The sequence below is a fragment of the Danio aesculapii genome, chromosome 10, assembly GCF_903798145.1.
Source record: "Danio aesculapii chromosome 10, fDanAes4.1, whole genome shotgun sequence".
Taxonomy (NCBI): Eukaryota; Metazoa; Chordata; class Actinopteri; order Cypriniformes; family Danionidae; genus Danio; species Danio aesculapii.
The window spans coordinates 30,591,693-30,607,328 of NC_079444.1; the positions used below are offsets into that span (position 1 = coordinate 30,591,693).

Here is a 15,636-nt window from a genome sequence, read left to right on the forward strand (position 1 = left end):
GAGTGCCATTCGCACCTGCTGTTCTCACATAAATCCACCAGAGGCCGCTGTTAATTAACTGATTTACTGACTGACCAACTGACCGATCCCCCCACGCTTCTCCTTCCCTAAACCCAACCAATAGTGTTCATTTTAAAAGCACCGATTGACCCACCCCCTTCTCTAAACCCAAGCGCAGTGTTTTAAAAGGCAATTGAAAAAGAAAAGCTCCCTGTTTTTACCACATTCTCACTGTGTTATTTATTTGTTCATTTTGCTTTTTAGCTTTTATTTTTTCTTGCCTGCTTTCTGGAACCATTATTCACCTGACTCATACCTCGTTGCCACAGTCAACTCCGCTCTGCGTCTCAAGTCTGCCGACATACGTGTCGTGCTACCGGACAAACTGGTAACAGCGGAAAAGCCATCCACATGCAGGTAAGTGGTCAGCTGGTAAGGGAGAAAAGGAACGGCATCATACCGCCCCATAGCGTTCATTTTAAAGATGAAATGCAGCCATAAGTAGCTCTGGCTACATAATTTGCGATCTCCAGAAATGTAAAGGGCTATGTTTTTTAGAATAAGCCTATCTTGAAGAAAAAGTGTCCAGCACATAGTTTTTCATCAATATAAACAAACCAGAACAGTGCATCACAGCTTGCATATTTACAACTTTTTTTAGCCCTAAGCGACAAGCGGAAAATATCTTCATTGCAAGTATACTGGAGTTTTAAGTAAAAACAAATAGCACTAATTCACCTAAATAAATTGAAATCCACTAAGATGTTCTCTGCAAAAAACACAGCATTTGTTTTATTCTCTGCTCGGCTTCAAATAAATTATGCTCTTAACAATGTGTAAACTCTGGTGCAAATTAAACTTGCGATGATCCTCTTCGCCTCCTGCTAATGGAACATATGGAGTGTGATCATCACCTTTCATGCTCTACCTGCACTGAGCCGTTTGCATCTTTCCCCTTTTCCCACTTGAGTCGCACTTTCCATCTTATGCTCGCTGTTTCTTCGCTTGCTGACAGTCTTGGGCTCCCTGTGTGGCCTGCACATGTCTCTGTTTACCTGTGCTGTGTCGTCTCTTCCCCTACTTATGCCTGGCACACTACGATGAAGAACTGTTCTTTTTTTATTTGCTCTGAAAAAAGAAAAAAATTCTTCTCATATTAATAAATGAAAAAAGTATTATTATTATTATTATTATTATTATTATTGAATATATTAAGTTACAACAAAATACGTCTAATAAATAAGCATACTATATTTTAAAATAAATAAACAAATAAATATGTGTTTATGTAAATAAAGGACAATTCAGAAACATGTATTATTATTATTATTATTATTATTAATATTATTATTGTTATTATTATTATTATTATTATTATTATTATTATTATTATTATTATTATTATTGAATATATTAAGTTGCAGCAAATATATAACTAATAAATAAGCAAACATGAACACACAAACTATAAAATGCAAAAACTATAAATAAATAAATAAATAAATAAATAAATAAATAAATGCTGGGAAAAATAAATATATTTTAAACATATATTTGTCTCTTTTTCTTTTCATTAAACAATTGAATTTGTATTGCTTAAAGGTGATATATTAACTGAACTTCTTCTGTTGAATGTGATTTGCTTTGTGTACTCATGAAGCATTTTGCAGAAGTAGTGCAATGGTCGGATTGTCTAAAATTAACCTAAGCTCTGCCACTAAACTTCCTGTCAGCAGAAATGTGTTGAAACATATGCTTTTAATGTTGTGAAGAGAATTAGTAGAAAAAGAGGATGTTTGTATGGGTGCGGCCAATGGAGGACTGGAAAATGATTGACAAGTGAAGAATTCCACTGTTGAATTCCCTGTTGATATCAGCTGCCTATAAAAGTTAGGAGTCAGGAAATGAAATTGGTTGCGCACCTCCTGATAGTAACTTTTGCATCGCATTGCATTGAGGATAACTGAATTCTGTGAATCGAATTATTAATTTGTATCCAACAAATTACAAATATTTTTGACATTAAAGGACAACTTCTCCTCACCTTTTTTATTAAACATGCATGGAATCGATTAATTATTCCAACAAAAAACAAGTGTTTATGCAATCTATTCGTCTGAGCTTTTTGTCAAATCGAGCTATTCCAACGTAAATAGTCGCATGGACATTTTGAGTTTACTCTCTTCATTCGCACTTCAAATTTGCTTCATTTACGTTTCAAATAGACATGGATTTGCATCATGGGTAGGGCATCTGTCTGCCTGGTGACTCTAGCTTCATTGCTAAATGGCTAACATGGATTTTATTGAGAGGGTAGCTGTGCTTTATGTGCTTTATGAAGGCTGAAAAACAGCGTATATTCATTCAGCGCCATGTCTTGAGTCCACTAGATCCTTTCAGATGTGTACCCAGCTTTGTGAGTTCATCAACTCCTGGGGTTCAAAACTGTACCTGGATGATGGAAGCTTCAGACTGAGTCAAGCCCAGTTTGATGAGCTGTTGTCCGGTCTCGGCAGGCGCTATGTCATAATCACGGCGATACTAGAGTAAGAAGTAGAGTTCTGATTGGTTAATGCAGCGTGAATGTCCACTGAAGTCCGCTCAATTCACGCCACATTATTTGCACCAACCACGTCATCTGCGTGAATCACGTCATTCGCATTGCCTTACTCACGCGAATCGCACCGCAGGATGTCTATTCATGGCTTTGTATTCACCTTAATCTCCGCGTACGAGTGGGCGCAGCCATTTGAATCATTTTGACTCGAGACTTCCGGCCTCATTCACTTCCATTCATTTTTAGATGTTAAAAACAGCTCGTTTTGCTGCTTGGTGCTGCAAACTGATATTTTCTTATTATATTATTCTACTTTGTCAGTATTGTCATGCAAACACTTGTTTGTAGAGTAAGTAGTGTGACCGTTTTCTGCCGTTTATTATTCCTAGTCATTTCTCCCATAGACATCTGAATCGGAAGTACTAAAACAATCGCAAAAATTAGCGCACTTCCCTATTGAAGAATAAGGTCAATTGACTTAACATGTAAATTACTCTCGATTGACGCTTCATCCACATCTGGTGTGAGCGCACCATTAAAGTGCCAGTAGAAAATTTTATAAACAGTCTTATTCATTTGAAAAAACTTTTATTGTTGGTGTTAACGAAACATGTTGACTTATATAAAAAAAAGAAAGTTAAATGAAAATGTTTTATTTTTTTTGTTTGTTTTTGACTCTTGAAGTGCCACTAGTCTAGGTTTTCAACTAAAATGTTCTGTTTAAGGGAAAAAAGTCACCTACATCTCCACTGAAAAAAGTGTTGCATGCAAAACTGTTGCAAACAATTTATTTGTGTTGAATTTAAACAAACAAATTAAATTGAGCAATGTTCAACTTAATTTGTTTGTTTAAATTCAGCTTAAATAAATTGTTTACAACCACTTAACGTAAAAAAATTGAGTAAATCCAAGGAATCATCTTTGAATAATTTTTTTCAGTGTAGGAATAGTAAACTAACATGTACACATATAGCATATAGTTTCTAGCATATAATATGTACATAATAGCTTAAATTTGCATGGGGCCCAAGTCCAATCCCTGAGGCACACCTCTCCTAAAATTGCAACAGCAATACACTAACATGTACAATAAATGTACATATTTTGGTGAAAAATATCTTTAATAAAATATTTATTTAGCAAATAATAATGGAGTGCTATAATTAGATATACAAAATCAAGCCCTATGTTTATTTTAAAGCAGTTTTTGGGGTACAATTCAGTATGTGATAAACAACTTCTGTGTCAATCGATCCTGGAGCCAAACCAGACAATATTACACCATTGATTTACAGCATGTTCTCTTCGTCAAATGTCACATTTCAAGCAGATGGAGAAGCATCTTGCAAACTGGCACTGACATGTGGAAACTAAGTGTAAAAAAACATATTACGGATCTATGCATGAATCTGAAAAGAACACGTCTCGCATTAGTTTAGATGAAGATTTGTTTTGCGTGGATTGGTAATTTCATCTGGCATCAAAGCATCAGTCAAATGTGTTTGCTGGAGTCTGTGCTTTTGTGTTTGTCTGAACAAATCCTCGGTGCAAAGACGTCTTGGGAGTCGTCTCGCAGTTTCTTTGTTTTTGTACTCACAATTGTTTTCGTTGTTATTCTGAAGGAAAATGGTTTTGTTGTTATAACAACAAGGACAACAGTGCTCTATTTAACATCATCAACACCGTCATGACTTTGTTTGCTCTCACTCTTTTTTTTTTTTAAGAATCAGGAGATGGTCTTTACGTCATATTCTGCATATAGGCCACCCATTTAACACTGCTCTATGATATGCATGGGTGAAACTGATTTACAGTACTGTACAAAAGTCTTAAGCCACTAGTATTTGCATCAACAACAACAACAAAAAGGTTTTAAATGCCTTGTGAAATTAAAATAGATGTTTTACTATTAGTACGTTAGTTTTAAAGATATTTAAAAGCTAGCATGCTCCAAAACAGTGACAAATTTCACATTTGGAAGATATAAAACTGACATTGGCTGTTTCTCAATTGCAAGAATTGCATTCTCATGGACACCGTTCTGGCCAGGTTACCTTGGAGGAACGATCTCAGGAGACCATGAGAACACAGAACGTGTCCTGTGAGAAATGAGATGCGTTCTTCCTGATGGTCACATGACTCACGCACTTTTACGATTTTTTTTTTACAGCATTTATACAACGACCACACAATACAAATAAAATAGATTTTAGTATGAATTTTAGCAGATTCATACACCCTTAATGTGTTTATGCCTTTAAAATTTTCATAGTAATGAACCATCTCATTTAGATTAACTCCTCCTAGATTTTCACTCCCAAAAATTATTTAGTCAGTTAGTTTTATATGTTGCTGCAGTGCGTGAGACAGAAATATCAGTTTCTAAAGTTCATTTATTCCAGTGAGATTTTTGTTGTGCAAGGAGTTTTCAAAAATTTCACTGGATTATTTCAATTAATAGAAAAAAAAAACACTTTTTATTTTTTCTGTATACACTTAAGTGGATAGTTCACCGAAAAAAAAACTCACTATTTAATCCCAGACAATTGGTGTCATGATCAACACCGATCTAGGCTTTGCAGATCGCTGGGAAACATGCATTATCACCCAGACTACAATTCTGCCACTACATGAACTACATCTCCCATCAGGCACCTCACATACACACCAGCTCTGGATCACCCCTGATTACACAGAGCTGGTAACTCATCATGGACTGATTATCTGGACTATATATTCACCTCTCAAACGCACACACACGTTATCTTGTTTCCTGTAACATTTCTATGCATTTTACTTGGCTTGTTCTTCGTGGTTTTGATCCCTGTATTTGTTATTATTTATTCTATTAGTCTCCTGCACTGACTTTTCGCCTGTGATCACGACTACGATTTTGTAGCGGAGGCAAAGCGAGGCTTCATGAAACACTGAAACATCAAAGCAAATGTGTCGTAGCTTCTCTACAAGTTTTTGTATTGCTCTGGACCAGCTTTAGCAAAGAAACAGTTACACAAATTGAAGTATTAAACCCCACGTTGTAGAGTTGAAGTTTCAAGTGATTTAGTGAAGCGGTGAGTTCCAGACTAGCATGCTGAGATAATGGGTTCAAATCTAAGGGAATGCAGCTATAGATGTTAGTTTTTAAATGCTCGATTCTTGTAACATACTTTCTTTTAACATTGGTCTGACATCTGAATGAACACTTTGTGAATAAATATGTCTTGTTTTGGTCATAAAAAAAAAACCATTATTAAAATACATCAAGACATAATTTCTGATTAATTGTACAGGCGGAATTAGAACTCAATCCATTTGCAGCACAGTTACTCTGTGCACACACACAGTCCACTAGGCTACATGTTTTTTTTTTTTTTTTTTTCCAACCCTGTCAGTCAAACGCATATTCACCAGGTCCCGAAACACTTCTGAAATGACCGATGCTTTGAATCGCTCTAGTCACGTGACCTGGGTGTTTCGGATCATGCCTGGGTTGCGCTTCAGGATCTTGACACTGTGTCGAAATGTCAGTTACACGTCAGCCGTCCTTTCAATTTTGGACTACCCTCATGTATCTGCTCCTGTTTGACCATTGCCTGTATGACTAAGTTATCGATAAACTGTGTTTGGACCCTCACCTCCGTTGTCATCCGACTCCTTATGTTACAACTGGTTCATAATGCTTATGAGTTTCTTTTTTTCTGCTGAACACAAAACCAGATATTTTGAAGAATGATCGAAACCTGTAATCATTGACTTCCATAGCAGGAAAAACAAAATAATATGGCAGTCAATGGTTACAGGTTTCTAGCGTTTTCATTCATTCATTTTCCATTGGCTTAGTCCCTTATTTATCAGGGGTCGCCACAGCGGAATGAACCACCAACTTTTCCAGCATATGTTTTACACAGCAGATGGCCTTCCAGCTGCAACCCAGTACTGGAAAAGTTTCTAGCATTTTTCTAAATATATTATTTTATGTTTAACAGAAGAAAAAAAAAAAAAACTCAAAAAGGTTTGTGGCAAATGATGGATGACTAAATGATGACAGAATTTAAAATGTTTGGTGATCTATCCCTTTAATTCCAACAGATATACTACACAAAAAGAATTTAAAGTAAAGCAAATATAGTTTTATAATAGACATCAGAGGACATTGGTGAGGATAAAAACCTGGAGATATTATTTAGTGAGAATACAGAGCCAAATTGGCTGCGGATGAGTGCATTTCAACAGCCAGTTTCAGTCCCCACACCACCTGTGTATATCTGTGCTTTCCATGCAAGCTGAGAGAGACAAAACAGGTATTTTGTGAGCTCATCCATTACAGATCTCTCCACCCTGTGACCTTGAAACAAGCTAATGTGCTGTATCAACCGCAAATATGCAAATGGCCAAAAAACAGGACCTATTCACTGGCCTCATATTAAAACGCTTACCTTACAGACATTTTAATATATATTTTAAAGACACTTCAGTTGAGTGCAGAGTTTGGGTTAGAGTTATGCAAAATAAAAACACTGAGTAGCATTTCTCTTTTCATAAACTAAAAAATGTATTTGTCGTTGTGATTTTTTCTGCGCTTTAGTAAACACACATGAGAGATAAAAACAGACTGATTTATTATATCACAGAAAGACTCTGAAGAGGTTGAACCTGCAGCTGAATATCATATTTAGTCATATTCGACGATCATATTCCACCAAAAACAAGCCTGATGGATATTTTGTCTCTGCTGCGTCAAAAGCAGAAACAGTTATTGCTTTTCATTTCAACAAACCTGCGTGCGATCAAAAGTATTTTTCTCCTCTGATGTGTTGCAAATGCACTGTAAAACCTGATAAGTTCTGAAATTTCAAAACATTTGTAGAAACTGAATTTCTCCAAGCATCCAAGTAAAGTACATTTTACTTCAAATCAAGGCCAGACAAATAAGTTCTAGTTTGTTTTCCTAGCAAGGTTTATATTCCTACCAGGTTATATCCTAGCAAGCGGAATTTAGATTTTTGCATCAGTACTATATAAACATTTTTTAAGCAACAATGTTTCATTAAATTAAAATAAAATAAAATGAAATAAAATAATGAATACAATGAATAAAATGAAAAAAAAAGAAAACAAAATGAAAACAAAATAATGAATAAAATAATGAAAAAATAAAATAAAATAAATTAAACTGAAACAACTAAACAAAACAACACAAAATAAAAATAAAATGTAAAATAAACTTAAAATACATAAAATAATGAATAAATAAATAAAATGAACAAAAAATAAAAATAAAAGAATTAATAAAATAGCAAATGAATAAAATAAAATAATTAATAAATAAATAAAAAAACAACACAATACAAAAAATAAAAATAAAATAAAATGAATAAAAAAATTACAAAAATAAAATTACAAAAATAAAATAAAATAAAATATTTTAATGACCTTCTGTTTTATACATGTAGCGATTTTCTAAGAATAATGCTGCAGCTCTGCACAGTTTTGCTCCAACCCTATGCAAACACAGCTGATGCTACTAATCGAGACGTTCAAGACAACTAGAGACTAGGTGTAATTTGGAGGTGGCTGAAGATAAAATCTGCAGAGCTGCGGCCCTCCCGAAAGTTGAGTTTAAGACCACTGCTATAGACTTTGTGTAGTCTGTCAGACCCAATACAGTCTTTAAGTTTCTATCTTCCTAGATAAAATCAAGCGTCAAATTGTGCCCTGTTTGTAAACAAATCCACAGTTAAAGTTTAAAGTGAACAAAGGACCAAATTCTTTGCTGACGTGGCCTGGAACTTCATTAAAGATACTGTTCATCCACACTTTCCTTATGCTTTAATCAGATGGAAGGCACTATAAGCATAAACAACCAAAAAATTAAATCCTAAAGCAAAGGACATAAAAAAAAAAAAAAAAAAAAAAAATCAACATATCTCTCCCTATTAATAAATATTGTGCTAAAACACACAAAATAACACTTGAGTTGAACATTTACTCAACATAAAATGAAATTAAAATTTTGAACTAGAAATCTGCAAATCAACTTCATATCATCCTAAATGGATAGTTCACCCAAAAATCTAAATTCGGTCATTATTTACTCACCCTTGCCAAACTTGCGATCTCGATTCAACCCTACACATAATCTTGATTCAGCTTTTCTCTGATACAGCCAATTCTATTTTCAAGGTCAGGAGAGAGGCGAAGTTGTCTTCAAATTGTTTTATATACATTGCTAAGCAACATGGACACATCCAAATGGTGTTAAAAGTGTCACATACTGTATTTATAAGGTATATTTCACTAAAAAATTTCATTTCTCTCCTAATGTAATGACTTATTCACGACCACAAAATCATGCATTAGCTGATGCTCTGTTTATGACCGAGAGGATGCGCGCGTGCCCGCCAATGATGATACTTTAGTGAACAAAACATGCATAGGTTGTGAATAACAGGTAATAAAGTTGTAAAAAAAAATTCAGCTTGTTGCACAAAGCGATCGTTTGGGAGCCGCGCAGAAAGTATTATCTGTTTGAGCCATGACATGAACGAACTCAGCAGTGAAAGTAAAACCGAAAGTGCGCACATCATTTAAATGATCATATTACATTTTAAAGTTATGATTACGACAAGAATTTGATATGTTTTTTTTTTTTCTTTCATAGTGAACAAAAAGTGTTGTGCATTAAAATAAATGTTTACTAGGTCAGTATAACTACTCTAGCCTATAGAATGTTGAATATAATGCAAGAGGGAATCTGATAATGACAAATGTCTCATTTTACCAGTGACATAAATGGTCTAATAATGTTGTCAAGCATAATGACAAGAAAACATGCAAGCATATGTCTCAAACATAATAACTCAACTTTAGAATTATGAATAGTTGTATTCTGACGTCATCACTTTACTGTGAATCAACAACCAGGACATAGTTAAAGTCCATACAAAATGTAGCATTTTAACCAACAGTAGACCTACATATAAGCCTGATATTATTATTGTTGTTTTACCATATGTTTGAGAAATAACAATAATAAAAACCTTCACATATTAATTTTTATTTTACATCTACAGAATCATGAGAAAATCATGATCTTGATTTTTAGCAAAAAATAAAAAAAAAATCGTGAATTTCATTTTAGCCAGAATCGTGCAGCCTTACTCCATAGCATGATATTGAGAAGAATGATGAAAGCCACTAACATCCATAGTAGAAAAAATTTAATATACAAATACTATGTATGTAATAATAACAGGTTTCATTCTTCAAAATATCTTATTTTGTGTTCAACAGAACATAAAAAACTCAAACTAGTTTGAAACAAGTGAAGCAGGCCCGGATTGGCTAATTGGGAGGACCGGGAGAATTCCCGTTGGGCCGGTCCGTTTTTTGGCCACGAGGGCCGGTGTCCCTAGCTGCTTGCACTCTCAGCAGTCGCACTTTTTTCATTTATTTAATTATTTGACCATAGCCTCACTCTTTTTATTCATTATTTTGCCGCAGCTCCTCTCTTTTTATTTATTTCCTCGCAGTCCCGTGAGCAAAACGCAGCCTGTAGGTTAATGATGACGTAACATTCGACCCCAAAAAGCGGCACCTTAGTGAATATAAAAATTTGAATATTTAATATTAATGAATATTACACCTGCTCAATGAAAATTTGATGATTTACTACATTAATAAGAAAAAGATTAAGCCATCAATAGAAAACAATACTGTGGTTACAAGAGTCTTGCATCAACAGTGTAATACTTATTTTACCTTCAAAACGCACCAGCAAAACAGTTCCAATGTGTGCTAGTGGTCAACACGTTGCGTTATGATGCTGCTGACCCGAGTTTGAACCTCACTTGAGTAGATTATCTTTTTTTTTTTTTTTTTCATTTTTAATGTTAAGACATATAATACTGTTTGGGTTATCATCACAATTTTTTGTGTGACCACTGTTACAAAGGACTGGATATCTATAAAGAATTTTGCACAGAATATATATTATTGCAGTAAAAGGCATTGTGATGTTTTAAAGAATAGTGTTGAAGATATAGCTACCCTTTAATGTTCTCATATTTATGAAAAACATTAGAAGTTCTTAAGGAGATGTTTCCTTGAAAAAGACATGATGGTGTCATTAGAAACTGAATTGGAAATGACGTTATTTTAATTTAGTCAGTCGTGAACTGATGTGGCCCGGTCTAAGGCTTGAAACTCCAGGGCTTAAAAGGAGTCCCACCTCGGCCCTGAAATGAAGAGTGAGCAAATGATGCCAGAATTGAAATTTTGGTGTAATATATCCCTCTAATACAGTACTATTTGCATAAAATGAACAAATTTGATTATTTTTAGTTCACTCCTTAGTTTTTACAGTGTACTTTAAAGTAAGCCAAGACAAACAAAGCTCTATAGTTTGTTTCCAGTTATCCCAGTAGGCTTAACAAAGCTAGCCAGCAAAATTTACATTTTTTTGCATCAGCGCTAACAAGCAGGTTGTTTCAGCAACAATGTTCCTCTAAATGCAAGTGCACACAATAAAACACACATATTCCTCCCTGGACTATAATGACCTTCATTTGTCTTCTGCATGTAGTGGTTTTATAAGAATAATGCTTTGTGTACCTCGGAGAAGGAGCTCAGAGGAAAACCTCAGGTTTCGAATTGCGCAGCACACTCGCGCGAACCATGTCTCCTCTCGAATTGCATCTGATCGATTCAACCGATCGATGGCGCGGAAGACGATGAGGCCATTTACAGAGACACATACCCTCAGCTGCAGTCATCAACCACATAAATAGATGTAGCGCTGATACGCTACAGGACGGCAAATGCAAAACCTAATGGAACGCTGTCCGTTTGAGAAGCGCTAACGAGTGACCTAAAACCAGATGTGTGAAATATGTTAGGACACTTAAAAACAAGCATGTAGATGTCAAGCGAGATATGTGAGGCTTCTCTTTGCATTTTTAGCAGAGACGAGGCAATAACAAGCTCAGAGTTTATGAGAAACTGAGCCACAGTTGATGACAGAAATAGACAGGACGCTACAGTTTGTGTAGGCAGACTTTAGCTGAGCGTGGCAAGATTTAACAAAGCTGAGACAAAGCATTACAGTAAAGGCACACCAAGACCCCATCTGTTCAGAAAGCTCTCAGATCCATTCTCAAGAACACTAGGCTGAAATTGTACACCGCTCAGCATGCGACTGTAGGGTGTAAGGGAAAAGATGTGCGCTGCAAAACAATTCAATATCTTAAGTGCACTTTTGAGTGCCACAACAGCACGCTTATGTAGCGCGACGCAGATGCGGAGCATTGATGGATGTGTTAAAAGCGCGCCGAAGACTCGATAATTAATTGAATTGCAGGTTAAGCGAAAAACCGAACAGGTCCAATTTACGTTTTGTGTTTCTAATCAGGACAAAAAAATAAGCACCTTGGTCTGTTTGTTGAGTTATTTAAGCCTGCAGTAATTAGTGTCAGGACAAAGCACTAAAGGTTAATGAGCATTTGATAAGGCTCTGTTTTATTAACCACAACACATTGCTTTTTTTTTCCTTACTAAAACATGACACCTCTGCAGATGGTCGGAAAAATGTGGCGATAGTGATTTTTTGGCATGTATCTGAAGTGTACACCCCGAGCTGGGACGGATTTGGCTATGGCCATGTTAATTGTTTTTTGGAGCGCGATTATGACGGCGATCGACTGCGCTGTATATCACGACAAAGGTCTGAGTATCGACACTTGATTTAGTGAGGAGAAAAACAAAGCCTTCTGCCCTATTTTCCCGCTGCTCTCTGGGCTGCGTGTCTTAAATCAATATCCATCAACGATTTTGAAATTACACCCAGATTAAATCCCAATTTCATCACCGCGAGTCACATCTGCTGAGTTTCATTTAATTACATCAGCCTGGAAAAGAAGAATCAAAGTAGTTTGTCAGCCGTTATTTACCCAACCCAAATGTCAACAAAATCCCAACCCAACGCAGAGCTGCTTTTCCTCATGCGCACATTAAATGATGCAAAGATTTCATGACAAGTCCTCTAAAGGTTTACCTTGTACGATGAGGTGCACTTTGGTCGACTCCGGTTTCTTGTTCGTGAGGATGGAACACACATACGGGCCCTCGTCGTACAAGTTCACATTTAAGATCTTTATACTGTATTCGTTGACTGCTGTGTTCAGCAGAACCACCCGGGGGTCCAATGACCATTTCTCATTGCCTGTGAAGAGGATGGTGGTCCGGTTGAGCCATGCCACCCGTGATACTTTGTTGTCCACACTGCACCTGTTGAACAACACACAAAGAGAAAAGGGAAAACATGAGTGCTTGCTATACGTCACGTTAACCCTTGTGTGTTAATATTAAATAATTATTAGACAAAACATCATAAAAGTATATATCTTTTGTTTTACACAATGTGACAGACATTTCTTTTACCAACATTAGTCAGGATTAAAGAATTAAGGAATTTTACTAGTGCTGTCAAAATTTAATCGTGATAAATCGCATCCAAAATAAAAGCTTGTATTTACATAATGTATCTATATGTGTACTGCACAGCTTAAAGACGACTCTCATATGGAGAATGAAGTCACATGCATTGCTCAGGTGAGATTTTTTCACTGACTTCAACAGTGTAAAAATCTTGATGGTTCTGTGGGTTTTGTCTATCCAAACTGATCTTTACATTGTATTTTCTTTTGGATTCAAGTCAGGTGATTGGCTGGGCCATTCTACAGCTTGATTTTCTTTCTCTGAAAGCATTTGAGAGTTTCCTTGGCTGTGTTTTGGATCATCGTCTTGCTGAAATATCCACTCTGGTTTCATCTTCATCATCCTGCCAATGTAGATGTTGACTGAAGCAGCTAATATTCGTTTACACCAAGGACGGGCAGCGGGTTGCAGAACAACTGAGAGATTTCAGCTGCTGTCTGGGCTTTCACTGCTTTTCTACACCTATTTCAAGCCAATAGCACCTTTAGAAATATGTTTTCTGAGAGTCTTATTTGTTTTATTTAGGCTAGAATAAAAGTAGTTTGTAATTTTAAGGTCAACATTATTAGCCCCTTTAAGCGATTTTTTTTCTCGATAGTCTACAGAACAAACCATCATTATACAATAACTTGCCTAAGTACCCTAACCTGCCTAGTTAACCTAATTAATCTAGTTAAGCCTTTAAATGTCACTTTAAGCTGTATGGAAGTTTCTTGAAAAATATCTAGTCAAATATTATTTACTGTCATCATGGCAAAGATAAAATATAAATGTGTTGGAATATAAATGTGTTGGAAAAAATATATATTTTTTTAACGGAAAAAAACCTTTCAGTTAAACAGAAATTGGGGAAAAAAATAAACAGGGAAGCTAATATTTCTGGCTTTAACTGTATATATACACACTATTTATACACAGTGAATACACATACATTATGTAAATACAAATACTTTTATTTTGAATGCAATTAATGACAATTAATCATTTGACAACAATAATTGTAACCCTTTAAATTAGTGTGTTTGCATAATGCCAGTGTTGGTTTTAAGGAAAAAATAACAATATTAAAATATATTATTTTGCATTTATAAAATGCTAAGCAGATTTTTTCTCTGTATTGTTATTATTATTTCATTCATTCATTTTCCTTCTGCTTAGTCCCTTAATTCATCAGGGGTTGCCACAGCAGAATGATCTGCCAACTTCTCCAGCATATGTTTTACACAGCGGATGCCCATCTAGCTGCTACCCAGTACTTGGAAAGATCCATCCACACAAATATACACACATACACTGCGTCCAATTTAGCTTACCCAATTCTCTATAGAGCATGTCTTTGGACTGCGGGGGAAAGTGGAGCACCCGGAGGAAACCCACACAAATACGAGGAGAACATGTAAACTTCACACAGAAAAGCCAACTGGCCCAGCTGGGACTCAAACCGGCAACCTTCTCACTGTAAGGCAACAGTGCTAACCACAAAGCCACAGTGTCACCCTGTCATTATTATTATTATTATTACTACAAATTCTGATCCACATACTACACAATGTTAACAGCATAATTTAATTAATTTGGCCTGCAGCGGAAAGCGGAAAACAGAAAAAAAAATATTTGCTTCACAGGGCAAACCTAAAAAAATGTGCCAAAAAATTACATGTTTTCATTTTTTGGAAACAATTAAAAGTTGATGACTTGCCAACAAAATGGAAGCCAGTTAACAAAGAATCTATGATGATTTATTTATTTATTTTTTTAAATGGCACTGAAAATATTGCATCATGTATTAATGGGTTTGAAAGTGGGCAATTTTGTGTTCAAAGTTCAGAGCATACAGTTACAGGTAGCATAAATACATTTTTAAAAGGAAATGAGGGTGAATTTTCTATCAAATTGCCCATATTTATAAAGTTTTAATTAACAGAGTCAAAATGATCACAAAATAAATTAAGTGAAAAGGTAAAATTTTCTTACGGATGAAAAAGGTTTAAAATAAGATCTGCAGAAATATATCATGTCCCAAATGAGGCACTTTGTAGTCTGCACAAAGACTCTGTTTCATGAAGATCTATGGAACTTTTTATTACACAGAATGTTGTTGGAATTGTCAGGTTTGTTACTGATATTTTAAAATAATGTTTAAATGTTATTTTAAAGGAACACTCCATTAAAAAAAAAAATTGTCTAATTCCAAAAGTCCCCTAGACTCAAACAGTGCAGTTTTAGCGTTTTTGCAACTTTTGAGCTGATCCCCAGGTCTGGCAGGAACACATTTAGCTTAGCATAGCACAGATATTACAATCAGAGTTGACCATTAGCATCTCACTCAAAAATGTTGAGAAAACAAAAGAAAAATGTAGATACTTCTTAATATTTAAAGCTTGACTATTCTGTCATTGTGTACTAAGACTAATAGAAAATGAAAAGTTCCTATTTTCTAGGTTGATATGACTAGGAACTATACTTTCATTCTGACATAATAATCAAGGAACTTTGCTGCCGTGCCATGGCTACAGTAGGCAGAATTATAGTTTCAGAAATGTAACTACAGAGTACACATGCTATAAATCTGAGAATTATCTTAT

The 15,636-nt window shown here is 35.3% G+C and overlaps 1 protein-coding gene across 2 annotated transcripts in view; it reads right to left on the minus strand.

Moving 5' to 3' along the window:
• The window catches only part of opcml (opioid binding protein/cell adhesion molecule-like), a 311,495-nt gene that overhangs the window by 96,895 nt on the left and 198,964 nt on the right, over window positions 1-15,636 (minus strand). For both annotated transcript variants that reach the window (XM_056467602.1, XM_056467601.1), the window contains one exon: window positions 12,609-12,841. In XM_056467602.1, the coding sequence (XP_056323577.1) occupies window positions 12,609-12,841 (233 nt within the window). The remainder of the gene's footprint in view (window positions 1-12,608; window positions 12,842-15,636) is intronic.